Source organism: Pristiophorus japonicus, chromosome 1 (assembly GCF_044704955.1).
Source record: "Pristiophorus japonicus isolate sPriJap1 chromosome 1, sPriJap1.hap1, whole genome shotgun sequence".
NCBI classification, from domain to species: domain Eukaryota; kingdom Metazoa; phylum Chordata; class Chondrichthyes; family Pristiophoridae; genus Pristiophorus; species Pristiophorus japonicus.
The window spans coordinates 541565836-541591140 of NC_091977.1; the positions used below are offsets into that span (position 1 = coordinate 541565836).

A 25305-nucleotide genomic window follows, 5' to 3' on the forward strand; every position below is an offset into this window, starting at 1 on the left:
TAAAAGGGTGGAGGGGCTGAGGGTAAATGAGGGGAAGGTCAGAGGGTAAATGAGGGGAGAGGGACTGAGGGTAAATAAGGGGAGAGGGATTGAGGGTAAATGAGGGGAGAGGGATTGAGGGTAAAAGGGTGGAGGGGCTGAGGGTAAATGAGGGGAAGGTCAGAGGGTAAATGAGGGGAGAGGGACTGAGTGTAAATGAGGGGAAGGTCAGAGGGTAAATGAGGGGAGAGGGACTGAGGGTAAAAGGGTGGAGGGACTGAGAGTAAATGAGGGGAGAGGGATTGAGGGTAAATGGGGGGAGGGACTGAGGGTAAATGAGGGGAAGGTCAGAGGGTAAATGAGGGGAGAGGGACTGAGGGTAAATGAGGGGAAGGTCAGAGGGTAAATGAGGGGAGAGGGATTGAGGGTAAAAGGGTGGAGGGACTGAGGGTAAATGAGGGGAGAGGGATTGAGGGTAAATAGGGGGAGAGACTGAGGGTAAATGGGGAGAGGGACTGAGGGTAAATGGGGAGAGGGACTGAAGGGTAAGTGAGGGGAGAGGGACTGGGGGTAAATGAGGGGAGAGGGATTGAGGGTAAATGGGGGGAGAGACTGAGGGTAAATGGAGGGAGGGACTGAGGGTAAATGGGGAGAGGGACTGAGGGTAAATGGGGAGAGGGAATGAAGGGAAAGTGAGGGGAGAGGGACTGAGGGTAAATAGGGGGAGAGACTGAGGGTAAATGAGGGGAGAGGGATTGAGGGTAAATAGGGGGAGAGACTGAGGGTAAATGAGGGGAGAGGGATTGAGGGTAAAAGGGTGGAGGGACTGAGGGTAAATGAGGGGAGATGGACTGAGGGTAAATGGGGAGAGGGACTGAGTGTAAGTGAGGGGAGAGGGACTGAGGGTGAATGGGGGAGGGACTGAGGGTAAATGAGGGGAGAGGGATTGAGGGTAAATGGGGAAGGGACTGAGGGTAAATGAGGGGAGAGGGACTGAGGATAAAAGGGTGGAGGGACTGAGGGTAAATGGGGGAAGGGACTGAGGGTAAATGAGGGGAGAGGGACTGAGGGTAAAAGGGTGGAGGGACTGAGGGTAAATGAGGGGAAGGTCAGAGGGTAAATGGGGGGAGAGACGCAGTTCTATAGAAACAAATGCCAGGGCGGATCGCGGGGACGCGCAGTGGCAGGGCGGGTCGCGGGGACGCGCAGTGGCAGGGCGGGTCGCGGGGACGCGCAGAGGGCGGGTCGCGGGGACGCGCAGTGCCAGACTGGTGATTATTATTAATGAGAGATATTGGTGCGGGACATTCTGCGGGTGTGAAGCGCTCCGTTTAGCCGGATCCCGGTCACTAACGCCCGCGCTCGGAGGGAAGCAACCAGCAAAACTCAGGTCACCTCCAGTTTCATGTCACCTCTCGGGAAATTGCAGCAGGATGTCTTTTAAGGTAACGATGCCGTCTCAGGCAGACCATGCTGGGGTTGTGCATGATTGCAGAGAAGCGAACTACTTACAGATGCATGAATGGAGATCTTGTTTTAAAAAAATAACGGATGGGATGCTGTTTAAATGCTGACATATTGTGGAACCTTTTCATAGTTTGCAACCTTTTACTATACATTTATCCGCATGTAATCAAAAAGCTAAAGACACAAAGGTCTCTTTGGCCAAGAATTTGCTATTTTCTCCCAGTGCCACTAAATAGAGAGACGGCTATTGTATCCCATAATCCATGTACTCCCGGGGACGCTTGCACACACTGCAGATAGCAGGGGAGATCTGGTTATGGTCTTGTTATTGCACTGATTATTGTGTGAAAAGAAGCAAGGTTGGAAGCAGTAGGCATGTGTTTCAGTTTCCTCTATATTTGTAGTCTGACCTCTTGCCATAACCTGTATGGCTGACCATAGATGCATTTAAGGGCAAGCTAGATAAGTACATGAGGGGGGAAAGGAATAGAAGGTTGTGTGGGTAGGGTGAGGTGAAGTAGGTGGGAGGGGTCGCTTGTGGGGCATAAACACTGGCATAGACCATTTGGGCCGAATGGCCTCTTTCTGTGCTGTCAATGTGATGCCATTCCATACTGTGGACCTGCTGGAAGGGAGGGAGATGTTGGTTGAGTTGGCACCAAGATGACATACTTGGCAAGATTGGGAACAATTGCACCCTTTGAGATAGATTGTAGAGTGCAATTGTAGACCGATCAGCCAGCCTGGCTCATGATTGTGAAGGAATTGCCCCAGCATTGGGGGCTGGGGATTGGCCCCCCTTGTCTCCGGATAACCCTGCAACCATTGTCCGAATGGACAAGGTGACCTAGAAGCTTACGGATGTTCTATGCTAGTAAGCAAGATCATAACTGTGTTTAAAAAAAAAAAGTTCCTCCTCATCTCCCCTTTGCTTCTTTTGACAATGATCTTAAATCTGTGCCCTCTGATTACCGACCCTCCTGCCATCAGCAGCATTGCTCAGTCCAGGTAGGCCGAGCTCTTGTTCCAAAGGACTGTGTTTTTGCACGACCAGTCTGTCTGGATCTTATCCCAGCCTCAGCGAAGTCAGGGACGCCGTTTGGGTTGTGCAAGCCATGCAATCACATATTCAGGTGCCCTGAGCACAGCCATTCCTCAAACCCAACCTTTACAACACAAATGCCGCTCCTGAAACAGTGGCCTCAATCTTCCTCCCCAATCTATCAGTAGAGGTGCAAAATAAATGCACAGTTGAGCCCAACTTGTGCCCATGTGTAATTGCTAAAAACATTCCTTCTTAGGCACAGGGGGTTAAAATTAACATTTAAATATTATACTTCGAATCATAGAATGATACTGTTAAGTCCTGACTCTAATGTACGGACTTACATGAGACACATGCTGAAGTCAAGGTCACTCAGGACCTGCACCTTTAATTCCAGCTCTCCAGTGCTGCACTTGCCTGAGGTGTCATGTATCTCACATTACTGTATATAACTGTATCTTACCATGCTATACATGACTGAGACAGCACAGAAGGAGGCCACTCAGCCCATCGTGGCTGTGCCGGCTCTTGGAAAGAGCTCCCAATTAGTCCCACTCATAAGAACATAAGAAATAGGAGCAGGAGTAAGCCATACGGCCCCTCGAGCCTGCTCCGCCATTCAATAAGATCATGGCTGATCTGATCATGGACTCAGCTCCACTTCGCTGCCCGCTCCCCAAAACCCTTTACTCCCTTATCGCTCAAACATATGTCTATCTCCGCCTTAAATTTATTCAATGACCCAGCCTCCACAGCTCTCTGGGGCAGAGAATTCCACAGATTTACAACCCTCTGAGAGAAGAAATTTCTCCTCATCTCAGTTTTAAATGGGCAGCCCCTTATTCTTAGACTATGTCCCCTAGTTTTAGTTTCCCCTATGAGTGGAAACATCCTCTCTGCATCCACTTGTCGAGCCTCCTCATTATCTTATTTGTTTCGATAAGATCACCTCTCATTCTTCTGAATTGCAATGAGTAGAGGCCCAACCTACTCAACCTTTCCATGTATGGCGAGAAAGCAGGAATGGGGTACTGAAGTTGAATGTTCAGCCATGAACTCATTGAATGGCGGTGCAGGCTAGAAGGGCCGAATGGCCTACTCCTGCACCTATTTTCTATGTTTCTATGTTTCCTCATAAGTCAACTCCCTCATCTCCGGAATCAACCTAGTGAACCAGCTTTTTTCCTATAGCCCTGCAATTGTTTCCTTTTCAAATAAATATCCAATTCCTTTTTGAAAGTTATTATTAAATCTGCTTCTATCACCCTTTTGGCAGTGCATTCCAGATCATAACTACTAGCTGTGTAAAAAAAAAAAAGTACCTCCTCATCTCCTTTGGTTCTTTTGCCAATTACCTTAAATCTGTGTCCTCTGGTTACCGACTCTCCTGCCCCTTCTTACTTAGGCTTTCAAAATCCCTCATAATTTTGAACACCTCTGTCAAATCTCCCCTTAACCTTCTCTGCTCCAAGGAGAACAATCCCAGCTTCTCCAGTCTCTCCACATAACTGAAGTCCCTCATTCCTGGAACCATTCTGGTAAATCTCCTCTGCACCCTCTCCAAGGCCTTGACATTCTTCCTAAAGTGTGATGGCCAAAGTCTCCGGGAAAGCAGAGATCAGTGTTCCGAGTAAAGCCTCTATCTATTCACTCTCCCAACCTGTCCAAGGTGGAGGAGACGTTTGAGCTCAGAACCTGCACTGTGCCAGTATGTGCAGCCACGGGAGATAACTCCTGAGCTGGGGGAGGGGAGGGGCTCAGCTGCAACAACTATTGAGGTTTCCACGTGCTCCATGGTTGACTGCAGAGTGTCAATGCCATTCGGGAGAACCTTATACAAGTTGGCAGTGGATTCCACCAGGCTGTCCCGCATGTGTTGGAAGCTGCTTGGCAGGCAGACCAATGCATTCAGAAATTGCTGGTGCACAGAAGTCATTTGTCGTTTCAATCCTGGGTCCCTGAAGTCTGCATTGCATCTTAAGCAGAGGTAGGACATGAGCTGGCCCTCCAGTTAGCTTTTCCCTTGGCCTTCTTTCTGCCCTACCTGCCCCTGCTCACTTGTGCTCCGTGAATCCCCAGTGCTGTCCCCTCGAACTCGCTGTTGGGATGCCAATTTCTATGTTGCCGCTTGTCAAGATAAGAGTGAGTGACAGTGCACTGTAATCAAGGTTTTCCTCATCAATCTATCTGGCACTTGTGACTGAGGCATCTGATTAACCTAGAAAAACAGGAGAAGGACACGGGTAAGGATGTACTGGTGAGTGTAAGATTAGCGGATCAGTGGCATTGCAATGCACCATCAGATTATCATACGTAGTGTGCGACTGTGTGACTGAAAGAGTTTAATAGGAAGAGGATAGGAAAGGAAGATGCCAACACACTCTGACGTAAAAGATTCCGTCATTTTGAAGAAGAGCAGGGGAGTTCTCCCCAGTGTCCTGGGTCCATATTTATCCCTCAATCAGCATCACTAAAAACAGATTATCCGGTCATTATCACATTGCTGTCTGTGGGAGCTTGCTGTGTGCAAATTGGCTGCCGCGTTTCTTGCATTACAACAGTGACTACACTTCAAAAATGATTTAATTGGCTGTAAAGTGCTTTGGGGTGCCCTGAGGTTGTGAAAGGTGCTATATAACACAAGTCTTTCTGTCTTTTTTTTTTAATGTGCTGGTTGTCTGCCCCTATTGCGAGCCAGCTTCCCTCACGAGGAGATTGGAAGTGGGCAAGGGTTTTTAACAATAATGAGCCAGTTCCCCATAGTAGGACAGGAAGAAGCTGCAAGTGTGGCCAAGAAGGAGACGTAGTTTCTGGGTGCGAGTGAAAGCGGAAAGGAGCTGCAGTGATGCTTTTGCTGCCGATTTATGGACAGCCCTGTCAAGAGGGAAAGAGAAGGTTTGATGGTGCTGAGGCAAAGGTAGAATGTTGCAGATAGTCTGAGACATGTGATAGCGAATCTTACCTTGGCACTACTGGTAAGAACATTACATTTATAATGGCACTGAAATTAGGTCCTGCAGAAAATGCTGATCTTTTCATGTGTAGTGGCAGGTCTCGCCAAGTGTATTCACTAATTTGCCTAGGTACCCTGCTATCTATGGAGGGGAGGAACTCATTTCTATTATGAACTCGCTCCACCAGTATCTCCACAGCTGCAACTGAAACCCCCTGGGCATTGCTCTCTTCTTGCTGCAGATATTTTCAGCAGCTTCACAATGTTGCTTCCCTGTTTTTGGTTGCTTTAGAATCTTCAAGATTCAGAACTTGCAACAGCAGCCAATTTCTTGCCTCCTAAAAGGCAAGCTGCCCACGGAGTTCTCATCATAGACAGTCCCTCGAGTCGAGGATGACTTGCTTCCACGCCAAAAAGTTCACAGGTGTTTCAATGAAGGACCTAATATTCCGGATCTCGAACTCCATGTTGAAGGGTGGAAGATGCCTGTGCGTGGATTTTTTTTAACGTGGAGTGACCGTTGCACACCAGCCACCACACGGGCTTGACAGAGCGAGGTCTTGGTCCAGTGGCGAGGGTTAACCAGGACGACTGGAGACCAGCTCTGCTGCACGGACCCAGTGCCCACACATATCGCAGTGTGGGCTGGGCCCGTGCTGCCCCTGGGCCCTCGCCTCTCCTGGGCCCCGAACTCTCACCTCTCCTGGGCCCCGGTCACGTCCCTCTACAATCTCTCGCCGCTCCTTCGCCCCGACCTCGCCGCTCCTGCTGTACCTGCCCGCGCTCCAATCACCGACCTGGATCTTGGTGATGTCCAATCCAGTCGCCCTCTTCGCTGCCGTCGCTCTCCTGCTCCAACACGTGCTGCTCCCAGGAGTAGTACACTGCCACGCTGCTCCTTCCGCTCCCCGGCCTGCCCCGATGGTGCTCGCAGGCCTGGGGGCCGCGCAGACTGCTGGGCCAGGCTGCCACGCCGCTCACTCCCTTCGAAGGCCTCTTCTTGCGATGCATGTTACCACCTCCAGGGTGCGCTAATGGGGCGCAAAACACTTTTCGCCCAGGAGGTGTTGGTGGGGGGGGGGGGGGGGAGGGCTACTACCGGCTCCTGGGAAATTGCCTGAGAGTTTGCAGAGGTGCTAGCGCCCCCCCGGGCTGCCACGCAACCGACGATGATGTCATTGCCGTGCGCGGTGGCCCCTCAGCGCAGCGCATGCCCTCTTTCCGGCCCGCGAGGCTGGCATGCGTGGCTGTCAGCAGCGGCTTCGCGGATCGCAAAGCTGGCCGACGTCCGCTCAGGGGCCAGAAACTAAAGGGGGGGGGGTGCGCCAGCAACCCGCGCCGCCATCTTTGGCGTTTTGCCGACCCTCGGGTCGGCTCCAATACTTGCTGACGAGCATGAACCAGGCCGCCATTGTGCAGCCCGACACTCCGTTTTGGGTGCCGGGCTGTAGCTCCAGTGGAGGCCATCAAAGGCCTTGCAGAGTGCACAGTGGCCCTCCCCTTTAAGTGAAGGGGAGGGGCGTTGAATCATGTCAGTGCTACGAGTAGTATCCACGAAGCGCACCCGATCGCACCCCATTAGCGCTGCTGGTCCCGCCCCATCAGGAAGTGGAGGGCGCGAGATTGCACTCCACTTCCTTTTGAGCGGAGGTAAGCCCAATTCAGCGGCCAGGGTAGGACTTCTGCGGCAGGCACAGGACATCCTGTCCCGAGCTGGTTCCCGCCCCCGATCAGGGCGCAGGGAAATTTCACCCCCCAGGTTTTGTGCCAGGAGTTTGCTTCAATGATGTACATGAGAGAGACCGCCTGAAAACTGGGACAGAGCTCCAAATGAGTCCTCCAGACACCCATTGCTCTCTCCACATCCAGCTCCCTCTGTTTCCCACTGGGAGATTGATTGAGTATTCAAACAGGCTCATTTAGACAGACTGTGAACATTCACAGACCCCCAAGTCAAGGCTGCTACGTGCTGCTCAGCATGTTGCATTAACTCATCAATCAACTTGACATTTTCGGACCTTGGGTAGCGAGCCAATAAAACGTTAAAAGACTTTCAATTGAGCCAATAAGGTCAAAGAAGGCGAGTTCTTTTCTGTAAATTGATCCAGGTATAAAGTACAGCCATTTTGACCATGTGTCTCAGTAAGAACAAAGACCTGGCTTGAAGCCAAGCAGTTTGTTACTCTCTGCCTAGATTAAAAAGTTAAAACTACCATCGGAGTTCGTATTTCATTGGAAATTAAGAGATCTAACAGAGATGAAAATTGCCTCTAGTGTTTTTTTACTTGTTGTCGCTCTCTCCTCCTTTCAGACACTCTTTAAAACCTACCTCTTTGGCTAAGCTTTTGATCACCTGTCCTAATTTCTCCTTAAGTGGCTCAGTGTCAAATTTTGTTTGATAACGCTCATGTGAAGCGCCTTGGAACGTTTTACTTTGTTAAAGGTGCTATATAAATGTAGCTTGTTGTTGCATTGTGTAATCTTCCTAGGGACTGAGGGAGTGCTGCACTGTCGGAGGTGCCATCTACCAGATGAGACGTTAAACCGAGGCCCTGTCTGCCCTCTCAGGTAGACATAAAAGATCCTATGGCACTATTTCGAAGAAAAGCAGGGCAGTTATCCCCGGGATCTTGGGTCAATATTTAACCCACAATCAACAACTAAAAAACAGATGATCTGGTCATTATCACACTGCTGTGTGTGGGAGCTTGCTGTGTGCAAATTGGCTGCCGTGTTTCCTACAATACAACAGTGACTACACTTCAGAAGTACTTCATTGGCTGTAAAGTGCTTTGGGACGGCCTGAGATCGTGGATGGCGCTGTATGAAGGCGCTCTTCTCTTAGCCTTCTCTGCTCCAAGGAGAAGGCTAAGAGGAGATTTGATAGAGATGGTTAAAATCATGAAGGCTTTAGATACAGTAAATAAGGAAAAAACTGTTTCCATTGGCTGAAGGGTCGATCACTAGAGGGCACAGATTTAAGGTGATTGGCTAAAGAACCAGAGGTGACATGAGGGAAAACGTTTTTACGCAATGAGTGATTAGGATTTGGAAGGCACTGCCTAATAAGGTGGTGGATGCAGATTCAATATTAGCCTTCAAAAGGGAGTTGGATAAATAGTTGAAGGGGAAAGAAATTACAGAGATATGGGGAAAGAGCGGGGGGGAGTGGGACTAACTGGATTGCTCTTTGCAAAAGATGGTGCAGTCTCGATGGGCCGAATGGCCTCCTTCTGTGCTGTACTATTCTATGATTCTGTGATACAAATGCAAGTCTGTCTTTCTTTTGGGGATAGCCCTTGGCCTTAGTTAGTACCGTGCATGTTTCTAACCACAATCACACTTGGAATACAGAATTTGTGTAACAAATGATCTGATGATACAAAAAATGATAACGTAAATTGACTTGCCGTTTCCTCAGTTCCAACACAAAACTGCAAGATGTTTAAGAACCATTTTAACTCACTTGCATATTTTGATGATGATATATTTCACTGCTGAAACTGAACTTGTATTTTTCTAACAGAGAGAAATGCCACTTGCAAATGCTGTATTCTGGACTGCACGGAAAGGAAACGTGACTCTCTTGAGGCTGCTTTTAAACAGTGGTCGAATGGATGCAGACTGCAGAGACAGTGTATGGGTCAATGAATGCATGCCAACAGCACTTGAAGTGCATCCCCTTTCCCATAAATCATTGTGGTAGGGGTTTACAGCAAAGCTTTCAAAATGGAACACATTTTTACTTTTTTTGTTTAAACTGCATGCATTGTGTGCTAACTCCATTGGAATCATGGGTGATTTCAGTAAACATCCCAACCATCGTCCAAGCCTTGATTGTCATTCACATTTTCTTATTGGCAGCTTGGGACCACCGCTCTGATGGTAGCTTCGTACTGCAATCACAAGGATTGCGTTCGAGAACTGATTCTGCAAGGAGCCAACATCAATGTCCAGAGAGAGGTAATGCGTCGTAAACGTTATTGTAATGGTTATATGTGAACTGCCAACTATCCATCCAGGGGTAGTTATTGGGCAAGGTGGAGGTATTTTTGGGGCTGAACTTCATCATGTTTCAAGAGATGTCCGAAGATGCCCGAGGCATAGAATACAAGAGCAGGGAGGTTATGCTTAAATTATATAATACTCTGGTTAGGCCACAGCTGGAGTACTGCGTGCAGTTCTGGTTGCCGTATTATAAGAAGGACGTGATTGCACTGGAGAGGGTGCAGAGGAGATTTACTAGGATGCTGCCTGGAATGGAGAATCTTGGCTATTAGGACAGATTGGATAGGCTGGGTTTGTTCTCATTGGAACAGAGCAGGTTGAGAGGAGACCTCATTGAGGTGTACAAAATATTGAGGGGCCTGGATATAGTGAATAGCAAGGGCCTATTTCCCTTGTTGGAGGGGTCAATTACGAGGGGGCATAGGTTTAAGGTGGTTGGTGGAAGGTTTAGAGGGGATCTGAGGGGAAGCTTCTTCACACAGAGAGTTGTGGGGGTCTGGAACTCACTGCCTGGAAGGGTGGTGGATGCAGAAACCCTCACCACAGTTTAGAGATGGTTTGATGGGCACTTAAAGTGCAGTAACCTGCAGGGTTACGGACCTAGAGCTGGTAATTGAGATTAGACTGGATAACCTTTTGTTGGTTTGTGCAGATACGATGATAAGTACTGCAGGAAATCGAATACGGCCAGGGTGATCTCCTGGACTAGTTTCGGTTGCCTGAGTCGGAGAGGAATTTTCCCAGATTTTTTTTGCCCCAATTGGCCTGGGTTTTATCTTTTTTTGCCTCTCCCAGGAGATCACATGGCTTCGGTTGGGGTGGAGTGTAGAATGTTTCAGTGTAAGGGGTGTTGCAGTTGTGTGGGGCGGACTGGTTGGGCTGGATGCTCTTTGCCTTTCCGCCATTGTTGATTGTTCATGGGTTTATATATAACCTTCAGGGCTGCTGACCGAGGGCCGTGCGGCTCTTTGTCGGCCACCTTCTGCACTGTAAATTTCTATGTTTCTATAATCTCAGCCAAATTATTGTTTTATTTTGTTGGGCTGGAAAAGAGAAGTCTGAGTGGTGATAGAGGTCTTCAAAATTATGAAGGGGTTTCGATAGAGTGGAAGTAGAGAAGATGGTTCCACTGAGGAGGGACCAAAACCAGGGGCCATAAATATAAGACAGTCACTAATAAATCCAATGGGAAATTCAGGAGAAACTTCTTTACCCAGAGAGCGGTGAGAATGTGGAACTCGCTGCCACAGGGAGGGGTTGAGGCGAATAGTATCGATGCATTTAAGGGGAAATGAGATAAACACACGAGGAGAAAGGAATAGAAGGATATTCTAATAGGGTGCGATGAAGAGGGGTGAGAGGAGGCTCGTGTGGAGCATAAACACAGGACCTATTGGGCTGAATGGCCTGTTTCTGTGCTGTAAATTCTATGGTAACTCTATGAGTTCAAAACTCACTTTTATTGTCCCTCCTTGATTTTATGAAACGGAATTTCCTCCGGTGTTCCTCCGATTGGCCTGTGTAACTTCGGCAGAGGCTTGGCACAAACTCATGGTTACTGCAACTATGCGGGGCATCTACCAAAATCATGGCGGCCAATCAGGAGAACACCCAAGCAAATTCCCAGCGATGTGACTTGAACAAAGCCAGAGGAAAACATCTGTCAATGTGGGAATAAATTTGCATTTGCAATTCAGAACAATTCAAATTCAATTAAATCAGTAAAAATTAACCTAATTAATTGTACAGGGCTTTGATGAGACCATACCTGGAGTACTGTGTACAGTTTTGGTCTCCGTACCTAAGGAAGGATATATAAGCCTTATACAGTGTGCAACAAAGGTTCACCAGACTGATTCCTAGGATGAGAGGGTTGTCCTGTGAGGAGAGACTGAGTAGAATGGGCCTATACTCGCTGGAGTTTAGAAGAATGAGAGGTGATCTCATTGAAACATGTAAGATTCTGAGGGGGATTGACAGAGTAGATGCAGGGAGGATGTTTCCCCCAGGGCTGGGGAATCTAGAACCAGGGGTCACAGTCTCAGGATAAGGAGTCGGCCATTTAGGACTGAGATGAGGAGAAATTTCTTCACTCAGAGGGAGAACCAGTTGATATGGTGTATTTGGACTTTCAAAAGGCTTTTGACAAGGTCCCACACAAGAGATTGGTGTGCAAAGTTAAGGCACATGGTATTGGGGGTAATGTATTGACGTGGACAGAGAACTGGTTGGCAGACAGGAAGCAAAGAGTGAGAATAAACGGGTCCTTTTCAGAATGGCAGACAGTGACTAGTGGAGTGCCGTAGGGTTCAGTGCTGGGACCCCAGCTATTTACAATATACATTAATGATTTAGACGAAGGAATTGAATGTTATATCTCCAAGTTTGCAGATGACATTAAACTGGGTGGCGGTGTGAGCTGCAAGGAGGATGCTAGGAGGCTGCAGGGTGACTTTGACAGGTTAGGTGAGTGGGCAAATGCAAGACACATGCAGTATAATGTGGATAAGTGTGAGGTTATCCACTTTGGTGGCAAATACATGAAGGCAGATTATTATCTGAATGGTGACAGATTAGTAAAAGGGGAGGTGCAACGAGACCTGGGTGTCATGGTACATCAGTCATTGAAACATAGAAACATAGAAAATAGGTGCAGGAGTAGGCCATTCGGCCCTTCTAGCCTGCACCGCCATTCAATGAGTTCATGGCTGAACATTCAACTTCAGACGAGGTAGGCATGCAGGTACAGCAGGCAGTAAAGAAAGCGAGGGTATTTGAGTATAGGAGCAGGGAGGTCATACTGCAGTTGTACAGGGCCTTGGTGAGACCACACCTTGAGGCATCATCATAGGTGGTCCCTCGAATGAGAATGACTTGCTTCCACGAGAGTTTACAGATGTTTCAATGAAGGACCCGATGTTCCAGTCCTGAACTCCAATTGAGGGGGTGGAAGATACCTGTGCGTGGATTTTTTTAACGTGGGGTGACCGTTGCACACCAGCCACCACACGGGCTTGACAGAGCGAGGTCTTGGTCCAGTGGCAAGGGTTAACCTCGTGTGCACACATATCGCAGTGTGGGCAGGTCCGTGCTGCCCCTGGGCCCTCGGCTCTTCTGGGCCCCGTACCCTCATTCGCCGCACCTCTGCCACCTCTCCAGGGCCGGGTGCTCCAGCTCTATTTATAGCCCCGACCTGTGGTGGTGGTCTCACACAGGTTGGGGCGGCCCATGATGTTCCAGGGCCCAGCGCTCCAGCTCTATTTATATCCCCGACTTGCTGTGATGTTCTCGCACAGTGCAGTTTTGGTCTCCTAATCTGAGGAAGGACGTTCTTGCTATTGAGGGAGTGCAGCGAAGGTTCACCAGACTGATTCCCGGGATGGCGGGACTGACATATGAAGAAAGACTGCATCGACTAAGCTTATATTCACTGGAATATAGAAGAATGAGAGGGGCTCTCATTGAAACATATAAAATTCTGACGGGACTGGACAGGTTAGATGCAGGAAGAATGTTCCCGATGTTGGGGAAGTCCAGAACCAGGGGTCACAGTCTAAGGATAAGGGGTAAGTCATTTAGGACCGAGATGAGGAGAAACTTCTTCACTCAGAGAATTGTGAACCTGTGGAATTCTCTACCACAGAAAGTTGTTGAGGCCAGTTCGTTAGATATATTCAAACGGGAGTTAGATATGGTCCTTACGGCTAAAGGGATCAAGGGGTATGGAGAGAAAGCAGGAATGGGGTACTGAAGTTGCATGATCAGCCATGATCTTATTGAATGGTGGTGCAGGCTCGAAGACTCCTGCACCTATTTTCTATGTTTCTATGTTATGAATCTTTGGGATTCTCTGCTCCAGAGGGCTGTGGAGGCTCAGTCGTTGAGTATATTCAAGGCTGAGATCGATAGATTTTTGGACTCTAGGGGAATTAAAGGGATATGGGGATAAGGCAGGAAAGTGGAGTTGAGGCCAAAGATCAGCCATGATCTGACTGAATGGCGAAGCAGGCTCGAGTGCCATGTGGCCTACTCATGCTCCTATTTGTTATGTTTCTTAATTAAAGCCAAATGATTGAGCGCAGTAGCTGTTTTGTGTGAAGTGAATTAATGTCCTCTTTCTTTTCCCCCCCAGTCAGGTTCTACTGCTTTGTACTTTGCTGCTCAACAAGGAAATGATACAATTGTGAAATTCCTTTTGGAGTATGGAGCCTCCACTGAACTACCAACTAAAGTAAGATAACTAACTGTCTGTAATCAGATAGAAGCTGCAGTGATATGTCTCACAAGACTGGAAGTCAACAATGATTGGCACCTTGGTTTATTGATCAGGATTGCATTGCGCCTGCCAGTGGGTAGCACACTTGCCTCTCCGAGTCAGGAGGTTGTGGGTTCAAGTCCCACTCCAGAGACTTGAGCACAATAATCTAGGCTGACATTCCAATGCAGTGCTAAGCGAGTGCTGCACTGTCAAAGGTGTTGTCTTTCAGATGAGACATTAAACCGAGGCCCAGACTGCCCTCTCCAGTGGATGTAAAAGATCCCACGGCACTATTTCAAAGACGAGCAGAGGAGTTTCCCGGGTGTCCTGGGCCAAAGGTTATCCCTCAATCAACATCACTAAAACAGATTATCCAATCATTATCACATTGCTGTGTGCAAATTGGCTGCTATGTTTCCTATAGTACTACAGTGACTACCCTTCAAAAAAGTACTTCATTAGCTGTAAAGTGCTTTGGGACATCATGTGCTCATAAACATAAACATAAACATAGAAAATAGGTGCAGGAGTAGGCCATTCGGCCCTTCGAGCCTGCACCGCCATTCAATGAGTTCATGGCTGAACATGCAACTTCAGTACCCCATTCCTGCTTTCTTGCCATACCCCTTGATCCCCCTAGTAGTAAGGACTACATCTAACTCCTTTTTGAATATATTTAGTGAATTGGCCTCAACAAATTTCTGTGGTAGAGAATTCCACAGGTTCACCACTCTGGGTGAAGAAGTTTCTCCTCATCTCGGTCCTAAATGGCTTACCCCTTATCCTCAGACTGTGATCCCTGGTTCTGGACTTCCCCAACATTGGGAACATTCTTCCTGCATCGAACCTGTCTCAACCTGTAAGAATTTTAAATGTTTCTATGAGATCCCCTCTCATTCTTCTGAACTCCAGTGAATACAAGCCCAGTTGATCCAGTCTTTCTTGATATGTCAGTCCCGCCATCCCGGGAATCAGTCTGGTGAACCTTCGCTGCACTCCCTCAATAGCAAGAATGTCCTTCCTCAAGTTAGGAGACCAAAACTGTACACAATACTCCAGGTGTGGCCTCACCAAGGCCCTGTACAACTGTAGTAACACCTCCATGCCCCTGTACTCAAATCCCCTCGCTATGAAGGCCAACATGCCATTTGCTTTCTTAACCGCCTGCTGTACCTGCATGCCAACCTTCAATGACTGATGTACCATGACACCCAGGTCTCGTTGCACCTCGCCTTTTCCTAATCTGTCACCATTCAGATAATAGTCTGTCTCTCTGTTTTTACCACCAAAGTGGATAACCTCACATTTATCCACATTATACTTCATCTGCCATGCATTTGCCCACTCACCTAACCTATCCAAGTCACTCTGCAGCCTCATAGCATCCTCCTCACAGCTCACACTGCCACCCAACAGATTGTCATCCGCAAATTTGGAGATACTACATTTAATCCCCTCGTCTAAATCATTAATGTACCATGTAAACAGCTGGGGCCCCAGCACAGAACCTTGCGGTACCCCACTAGTCACTGCCTGCCATTCTGAAAAGTACCCATTTACTCCTACTCTTTGCTTCCTGTCTGACAACCAGTCTCAATCCATGTCAGCACACTACCCCCAATCCCATGTGCTTTAACTTTGCACATTAATCTCTTGTGTGGGACCTTGTCATAAACCTTCTGAAAGTCCAAATACACCACATCAACTGGTTCTCCCTTGTCCACTCTACTGGAAACATCCTCAAAAAATTCCAGAAGATTTGTCAAGCATGATTTCCCTTTCACAAATCCATGCTGACTTGGACCTATCATGTCACCTCTTTCCAAATGCTCTGCTATGACATCCTTAATAATTGATTCCATAATTTTACCCACTACCAATGTCAGGCTGACCGGTCTATAATTCTCTGTTTTCTCTCTCCCTCCTTTTTTAAAAAGTGGGGTTACATTGGCTACCCTGCACTCCATAGGAACTGATCCAGAGTCAATGGAATGTTGGAAAATGACTGTCAATGCATCTGCTATTTCCAAGGCCACCTCCTTAAGTACTCTGGGATGCAGACCTTCAGGCCCTGGGGATTTATCGGCCTTCAATCCCATCAATTTCCCCAACACAATTTCCCGATTAATAAGGATTTCCCTCATGAAAGGCATAATATAAATGCAAGTCTTTTTTGCAGTTTATCTAGAATTCAAAGTAGAAATAAAATACACAACGGCATGTTGCAGATTAATACTGCCAACATGACCCAGCTCTGGTTTGTAAAGACATTGTTATACCACACCAGCTTAGATACCAATGTGGAAAAGTTATCTGTCCTCATAGCTAAGATTCTTCACTCCCGGCAACATCATCTCCTCTGCAACCTCTCCAGTGCAATTACATCTTTCCTATAATGCGGTGACCAGAACTGCACACAGTACTCTAGCTGTAGCCTAACTGGTGTTTTATACAGTTCAAGCATAACCCCATCTGCTCTTGTATTCTATGCCTCGGCTACTTAAGGCAAGCATTCCGTAAGCCTTCTTAACCACCTTAGCTACCTGGCCTGCTACCTTCAGGGATCTGTGGACCTGCACTCCAAGGTCCCTCTGTTCCTCTACATTTCTCAGTATCCTACCATTTAATGTATATTCATTCACTTTCCTTGTTAGACCTCCCCAAATGCATTACCTCACACTTCTCCGGATTGAATTCCATTTGCCACTGTTCTGCCCACCTGACCAGTTCATCGATATCTTCCTGCAGTCTGCAGCTTTCTTCTTCATTATTAACCACACAGGCGATGTTAGTATCATCTGCAAACTTCTTAATCATACCTCCTATATTCAAGTCTAGATCATTGATGTAGACCACAAAAAGCAAGGGACCCAGCACTGAGCCCTGCGGAACCCCACTGGAAACAGCCTTCCAGTCCCAAAAACACCCATCAACCATTACCCACTGCTTCCTGCCTTTGAACCAGTTTTGGATCCAACTTGCCAATTTGCCCTGGATCTCATGGGCTTTTACTTTCGTGACCAGTCTGCCATGTGGTACCTTATCAAAAGTCTTGCTAAAATCCTTATACACTTCATCAAATGCACTGCCCTCATTGACCCTCCTCAAAAAATTTAATCAAGTTAGTCAGATATGACCTTCCCTAAACAAATCCGTGCTGACTGTCCTTGATTAATCCATGTCTTTCTAAATGAAGATTTAATACTGTCTCTCAATTTTTTCCAATAATTTTCCCACCACCGAGGTTAGGCTGACTGGCCTGTAATTACTCGGTCTATCCCTTTCACCCTTCTTAAACAAAGATACCACATTAGCAGTCCTCCAGTCCTCTGGCACCACACCTGAAGCCAGAGAAGATTGGAAAATGATGGTCAGAGCTTCTGCTATTTCCTCTTTTGCTTTGCTTAACAGCCTTGTTCCTATTTAATCTCCTGGGACAGGGAAATCAGCATCCACCACACAAGCCGGTAATGTATTTCAGAGGCTCACCACTCTCTAGGAAAAGAAGAACCATTTGTTTTGATTAGAACTGACTTACAACAATACAAGTGATTCATTATTCAGATTACCACAGTGTTTTTAGTTTTAATGTGGTTCTAGCTTCTTTTTTAAAAAAAATCAAACGCAACTAAAAAAGAATTGCAGACTTTAGGTGGTTGAATGTGCCCTTGAAATCCTGAACACATTTTCTCAGGTGTACCCTTGATGTCCGTGACAAGGAACAGAGGAGTTTGGAAGTTGGACCATTTTCCAATCGACATGGACCTTCCAACAGATTTCCTTAATAAATTGGGCTCATTAATTTGTATTGCTATCTGACATTTACATATTTGCTTGTGATTTCCTGTCCATCATATCTGGATAAAAATAAATTTGATTTACTCCCATCTCATTGACCCTTCCCCCACTGCCAATCAACAGCAAAGTGTTCGAAGGAGTAGTCAACAGTGCTATCAAGTGGCACTTACGCACCAATAACCTGCTCACTGATGCTCCGTTTGAGTTCCGCCAGGGCCACTCAGCTCCAGACCTCATTACAGCTTCTGGTCCAAATATGGACATAAGAGCTGGATTCCAGAAGTGAGGTGACAGTAACTGACCTTGACATTAAGGCACAATTTGACGAAGGAGCCCCAGTAAAACTGAAGTTAATGGGGATCAGGGGGAAAACACTCCAGTGGCTGAAGTCATATCTAACACAAAGGAAGACATTTGTGGTTGTTGCCCATGTCCTAACTCGCACCAAGTCCCACTCAACCATTATCCCTGTGCTCGCTGACCTACATTGGCTTCCAGTTATGTAATGCCTCGATTTCAAAATTCTCATTCTAATTTTCAAATTGCTCCATGGCCCTCGCCCCTCCCTATCTCTGTAACCTCCTCCAGCCCCACAACCCCTCGCTATCTCTGTAACCTCCTCCAGCCCCACAACCCCTCCCTATCTCTGTAACCTCCTCCAGCCCCACAACCCCTCCCTATCTCTGTAATCTCCACCAGCCCCACAACCCCCCGAGATGTCTGCGCTCCTCTAATTCTGCCCTCTTCCACCTGATTATAATCGTTCAACCATTGATGGCCATGCCTTCTGTTGCCTGGGCCTCAAGCTCCGGAACTCCCTGCCTAAACCTCTCCACCTCTCTATCTCTCTTTCCTCCTTCAAGACGCTCCTTAAAACCTACCTCTTTGACCAAGCTTTTGGTCACCTGCCCTAATTTCTACTTACGCAGCTCGGTGCCAAATTGTTTTATCTCATAATACTCCTGTGATGTTTCACTATTGTAACGGCGCTATATAAATACAAGATGTTGTTGTTGTTGTTGGTGGAGGCCCATCCCCAGGACATCATTACAGGAGTTCCTGACAGCAGCGTGCTAGGCCCAACCATTTTCAGCTGGTACATCAATGACCTTCCCTCAGTCAGAAAGTCAAAACCTCCCATTGACATTCAATGGCATTACCATTACCAAGTCCCCGAACATCAACATCCAGGGGGTCACCATTGACCAGACCATTGGTCAGAACCTCAACTGGATAAGCCATATAAATGCCGTGGCTACCAAAAATGTTCTATAAAAATGTGGAGCACTTTGAGCAAAAAGCCCTCCCACTACACTTTCCTTCCTCTTTAAATTAATGAGAATTTGGGATCTGGATAAAGACTTCTAAGTCTTAAATGTTGGCAGTTTTGAATTGCAGACCCGTGAGAAGCACAAGGGCCCATTTGTGTTATTAAAATTAAAGGAACATTTAAACAGGCAGCATTATTTTCCATTGATAAATACCAAACTGGCTCCGTTGAGTATATTTTATGAATTTGCGCTCTCTTATTTTACTGGACAGAAGATCCCGTGAGGTTATAGAATCATAGAATGATACAGCAAGGAAGGAGGCCATTCGGCCCATCGTGCCTGTGCCGGCTCTTTGAAAGTGCTGTCCAATTAGTCCCACTCCCGTGCTCTTTTCCCCATAGGTCCAATGGCTTCTGTGCCGAAGCACGAATTGTTAAATTACCCGTCACATTTCCTGGAAGTTGCATTTGGATAGAATTGGAATACTTGAAATGAATTGCTCTCTCCTCCTTCCCTCGCTGGTGGACAGCACCACAGGTCCTCGCCACCCTCTCAAATGTTTCATTTTTGATGCGTGAATTTTGGCAATGAATGGTGCCAAACCATTCTACCATGGCAGGGCATCACAGTACAGCTTGGCCCTGTCCATTTATGTGCAATTCTACCAGAGGTCACTGGACAGCAATCAGGAGAGGTGCTCTTTCCCTCCTTAATTTGGGATACTGAGGCAAATTTTAGTGCCTCCACTCCCAACGGTTGATGAACAGTGGCGAACATTTAAGGAGATATTTCATAACGCTCAAGAAAAATATATTCCAGTGAGGAGGAAAGGGTGTAAAAGAAAAGAAAAGATAGCCATCTGTGGCTAATTAAAGAAATAAAGGATGGTATCCAATTAAAGACATACAAAGTGGCCAAAACTAGTGGGAGGACAGAAGATTGAGAAGCTTTTAAAAGCCAGCAAAGAACGACTTAAAAAATGATTAAGAAAGGGAAGATAGACTATGAAAGTAAACTAGCATGAAATATAAAACCAGATAGCAAGAGTTTCCACAGGTATATAAAAAGGAAAAGAGTGGCTAAAGTCAATGTTGGTCCCTTAGAGGACGAGACCGGGGAATTAGTAATGGGGAACATGGAGATGGCAGAAACTCTGAACAAATATTTTGTATCAGTCTTTACGGTAGAGGACACTAATAATATCCCAGCAGTGGATAGTCAAGGGGCTACAGGGGAGGAGGAACTTAACACAATCACAATCACTAAGGAGGTGGTCCTCAGTAGGATAATGGGACTAAAGGCAGATAAATCTCCTGGACCTGATGGCTTGCATCCTAGGATCTTAAGAGAGGTAGCAGCAGGGATAGTGGATGCATTGGTTGTAATTTACCAAAATTCCCTGGATTCTGGAGAGGTCCCAGCAGATTGGAAAACTGCAATTCCCCTATTTAAAAAAGGAGGCAGACAAAAAGCAGGAAACTAAAGACCAATTAGCCTAATATCTGTGGTTGGGAAAATGTTGGAGTCCATTATTAAAGAACCAGTTGCAGGACATTTGGAAAAGCAAAATTCAGTCAGGCAGAGTCTGCATGGATTTCTGAAAGGAAAATCATGTTTGACAAATTTGCTAGAATTCTTTGAGGATGTAACAAACAGGGTGGATAAAGGGGAACCAGTGGATGTGGTATATTTGGACTTAGAGAAAGCATTTGACAAGGTGCCACATAAAAGGTTAATGCACATGATAAAAGTTCACGGGGTTGGGGGTAATATATTAGCATGGATAGACGATTGGCTAACTAACAGAAAACAGAGAGTCGGGATAAATAGTTCATGCTCGGGTTGGCAATCAGTAACCAGTGGGGTGCAGCAGGCATCAGTGCTGGGACCCCAACTATTTACAATCTATATTAACGAGGGGATTTGAGTACAGGGGCAGGGAGGTGTTGCTACAGTTGTACAGGGCCTTTGGTGAGGCCAAACCTGGAGTATTGTGTACAGTTTTGGTCTCCTAACCTGAGGAAGGACATTCTTGCTATTGAGGGAGTGCAGCGAAGGTTCACCAGACTGATTCCCGGGATGGCGGGACTGACATATCAAGAAAGACTGGATCAACTGGGCTTGTATTCACTGGAGTTCAGAAGAATGAGAGGGGACCTCATAGAAACGTTTAAAATTCTGATGGGTTTAGACAGGTTAGATGCAGGAAGAATGTTCCCAATGTTGGGGAAGTCCAGAACCAGGGGACACAGTCTAAGGATAAGGGGTAAACCATTTAGGACCGAGATGAGGAGGAATTTCTTCACCCAGAGAGTGGTGAACCTGTGGAATTCTCTACTACAGAAAGTTGTTGAGGCCAATTCACTAAATGTATTCAAAAAGGAGTTAGATGAAGTCCTTACTACTAGGGGGATCAAGGGGTATGGCGAGAAAGCAGGAATGGGGTACTGAAGTTGCATGTTCAGCCATGAACTCATTGAATGGCGGTGCAGGCTAGAAGGGCCGAATGGCCTACTCCTGCACCTATTTTCTATCTTTCTATGTTTCTATATTAACAACTTGGATGAAGGGACTGAGTGTAATGTAGCCAAGTTTGCTGACGATACCAAGATGGGAGGAAAAGCAATGTGTGAGGAGGACACAAAAAATCTGCAAAAGGACATAGACTGGCTAAGTGAGTGGGCAAAAATTTGGCAGATGGAGTATAATGTTGGAAAGTGTGAGGTTATGCACTTTGGCAGAATTTTTTTTTATTTAACTGGAGTATAAAAGCAGGGAAGTCTTGCTACAGCTATACAGGGTATTGGTGAGGCCACACCTAGAATACTGTGTACAGTTTTGGTTTCCATATTTAAAAAAGGATATACTTGCTTTGGAGGCAGTTCAGAGAAGGTTCACTCGGTTGATTCCGGGGATGAGCGGGTTGACTTATGAGGAAAGGTTGAGTAGGTTGGGCCTCTACTCATTGGAATTCAGAAGAATGAGAGGTGATCTAATCGAAACGTATAAGATTATGAGGGGGCTTAACAAGATGGATGTTTCCACTGATAGGGGAGACTAGAACTAGGGGGCATAATCTTAAAATAAGGGGCCGCCCATTTAAAACTGAGATGAGGAGGAATTTCTTCTCTCAGAGGGTTGTAAATCTGTGGAAATCGCTGCCTCAGAGAGCTGTGGAAGCTGGGTCATTGAATATATTTAAGATAGAGATAGACAGTTTCTTGACCGATAAGCGAATAAGGGGTTATGGGGAGCGGGGCGGGGAAGTGGACTCGAAACCATGATCGGATCAGCCATGATCGTATTAAATGGCGGAGCAGGCTCGAGGGGCCAAATGGCCTACTCCTGCTCCTATTTCTTATGTTCTTATGTAACATGATGCATGTACAGTCTCTTGTAATTGAGATTTGTTCCTCCGATGGGTTGCAAGCTTTATCTGGTGAACGGCAGAACCATTTAGAGCAGAAAGGGTCAGCAGACTACAATGAATTCGTGCTCTCATTGGCCTCTGTGGTCCTGTGTTTGAAAGGAGAAGATTAGTTTTGTTCCCATGATCATTAACCTGTAATCCACTGTTGGAAGCAGATGTCAGGTCAGGACAGGATTGTGTTTGACTATGGTGCCTCACTGTCAAGGTTCACAGACGAAGAATGAGCAAGGTACCAGAGCATTGCCAGTGGGGCCTAACTAAGAATGAGCGCCTTCAGGCGATAAGAGAAGGCGAGAAAATTGGTGAAGAAAATAAAATAAATGTTCCATGTATTTTTCCTGCACAGGATGGTGCTACTCCCCTTTCAATTGCCAGTCAATACGGGCATATCAATGTGGTGGAGACTTTACTCAACAGTAGATGCAATGTAAACATCCAGCTGCAGGTAAGAACTTGGTGTGACTGAGTGACAATGTTCCCGTTAAGCTGCGCGGCTGCGCAGAGGTTCGGAGGTCCCATGCAACGGGCGCACTGGCTTTTAAATGGAAAAACCGTGCATGTACGGAAATTTGAATGGGCCACGCAGCTGTTAAAGGGGCCGTGCACCCAAAAATAAAATTAGAGTGAACATTGTTGAGGGGCACTATCTCTCCACATCGGCACCTAAATCCTGTACATATAAACTTGTACTGAACCTTGGTTAGATCACATCTGGAGTACTGTGCACCGTTCTGGTCTCCATGGACCCAAGTTTCGAGCCGCGCCTAGAACGGTGCAGTCCCGACCTGGATGCCCGTTTTTCGCGCCACAAAGCGCGCCGAAAAAAACCCTCCGTATTCTCCAGCTCCCTGCAGGTCCTCTGGCCCTCGGCGCAGCGCAGCAGGAGCTGTAGGGGGGCGGAGCCAGGTCCCTGCGCTGAAAACAGTGCCGGGACCTCTGCACATGCGCGCTACAGTGGGCACGCAAGTGCAGTAGCTCCAGGCGCCCGAAACTGTGTGGGAGGGGCCCGAAGCACGCAGCCCCTAGCCCTGGCCCAATGGCCTCGCTGGGGCTGCGTGAATAAGGCTCCTCCCACGGCCAGCTCCTGCTTCCTCCCGACCCGACTCGACTCCCGCTTTCCACCCCCCCCCCCCCGCCCCCGGACCGGACCTGACACCCGCTCCCGCTCCGCCCAGACTGGGCCCGACACCCGCTCCCCCCCCCCGCCTCCAGACCAGACCCGACCTGACCTCCCTCTCCCTCGCTCCCCCTGACCCGAACCGACCTCCTTCCCACCACCCCCCGACCCGACCCAACGCCACCTACCTATAAATCTGGTGCTGGGGACGGGCCCTGCCCGAAGTCTTGGGCCCGGCCCGTTCAGCCTCCCTCCCCCTTCTCCTTCCCCCCCCTCCCCCCCGCAATCTCCTTCCCCCCTCCCCCCCGCAATCTCCTTCCCCCCTCCCCCCCGCAATCTCCTTCCCCCCTCCCCCCCGCAATCTCCTTCCCCCCTCCCCCCCGCAATCTCCTTCCCCCCCCCCCGCAATCTCCTTCCCCCCCCCCCCCCCCCGCAATCTCTTTCCCCCCCCCCCGCAATCTCTTTCCCCCCCCCCGCAATCTCCTTTCCCCCCCCCCGCAATCTCCTTCACCCCCCCCCCCGCAATCTCCTTCACCCCCCCCCCGCAATCTCCTTTCCCCCCCCCGCAATCTCCTTCCCCCCCCCCCCCCCGCAATCTCCTTCCCCCCCCCCCCCCCGCAATCTCCTTCCCCCCCCCCCCCCCGCAATCTCCTTCCCCCCCCCCCCCCGCAATCTCCTTCCCCCCCCCCCCGCAATCTCCTTCCCCACCCCCGCAATCTCCTTCCCCACCCCCGCAATCTCCTTCCCCCCCCCCCCCCGCAATCTCCTTCCCCCCCCCCCCCGCAATCTCCTTCCCCCCCCCCCCGCAATCTCCTTCCCCCCCCCCCGCAATCTCCTTCCCCCCCCCCCGCAATCTCCTTCCCCCCCCCCGCAATCTCCTTCCCCCCCCCCGCAATCTCCTTCCCCCCCCCCCGCAATCTCCCTCCCCCCCCCCGCAATCTCCCTCCCCCCCCCCGCAATCTCCCTTCCTCCCCCCCCGCAATCTCCCTCCCCCCCCCCGCAATCTCCCTCCCCCCCCCGCAATCTCCCTCCCCCCCCCGCAATCTCCTCCCCCCCCCCGCAATCTCCTTCCCCCCCCCCCGCAATCTCCTTCCCCCCCCCCCCCGCAATCTCCTTCCTCCCCCCCCCCCCCGCAATCTCCTCCCCCCCCCCCGCAATCTCCTCCCCCCCCCCCCCCGCAATCTCCTTCCCCCCCCCCGCAATCTCCTTCCTCCCCCCCCGCAATCTCCTTCCTCCCCCCCGCAATCTCCTTCCTCCCCCCCGCAATCTCCTTCCTCCCCCCCGCAATCTCCTTCCTCCCCCCCGCAATCTCCTTCCTCCCCCCCGCAATCTCCTTCCTCCCCCCGCAATCTCCCCCCCGCAATCTCCTTCCTCCCCCCCGCAATCTCCTTCCTCCCCCCCGCAATCTCCTTCCTCCCCCCCGCAATCTCCTTCCTCCCCCCCGCAATCTCCTTCCTCCCCCCCGCAATCTCCTTCCTCCCCCCCGCAATCTCCTTCCTCCCCCCCGCAATCTCCTTCCTCCCCCCCGCAATCTCCTTCCTCCCCCCCGCAATCTCCTTCCTCCCCCCCGCAATCTCCTTCCTCCCCCCCGCAATCTCCTTCCTCCCCCCCGCAATCTCCTTCCTCCCCCCCGCAATCTCCTTCCTCCCCCCGCAATCTCCTTCCTCCCCCCCGCAATCTCCTTCCTCCCCCCCGCAATCTCCTTCCTCCCCCCCGCAATCTCCTTCCTCCCCCCCGCAATCTCCTTCCTCCCCCCCGCAATCTCCTTCCTCCCCCCGCAATCTCCTTCCTCCCCCCCGCAATCTCCTTCCTCCCCCCCGCAATCTCCTTCCTCCCCCCCGCAATCTCCTTCCTCCCCCCGCAATCTCCTTCCTCCCCCCCGCAATCTCCTTCCTCCCCCCCGCAATCTCCTTCCTCCCCCCCGCAATCTCCTTCCTCCCCCCCGCAATCTCCTTCCTCCCCCCGCAATCTCCTTCCTC

The 25305-nt window shown here is 48.9% G+C and overlaps 1 protein-coding gene across 1 annotated transcript in view; it reads left to right on the plus strand.

Annotated features, from left to right (window-relative positions):
- Positions 1-1412: 1412 nt before the first annotated feature.
- The window catches only part of ankrd29 (ankyrin repeat domain 29), a 1085233-nt gene continuing 1061340 nt past the window's right edge, over positions 1413-25305 (plus strand). Inside the window, exons 1-5 of the mRNA XM_070889282.1 lie at positions 1413-1424; positions 8971-9081; positions 9309-9407; positions 13585-13683; positions 22556-22654. Of these exons, the coding sequence (XP_070745383.1) occupies positions 1413-1424; positions 8971-9081; positions 9309-9407; positions 13585-13683; positions 22556-22654 (420 nt within the window). The remainder of the gene's footprint in view (positions 1425-8970; positions 9082-9308; positions 9408-13584; positions 13684-22555; positions 22655-25305) is intronic.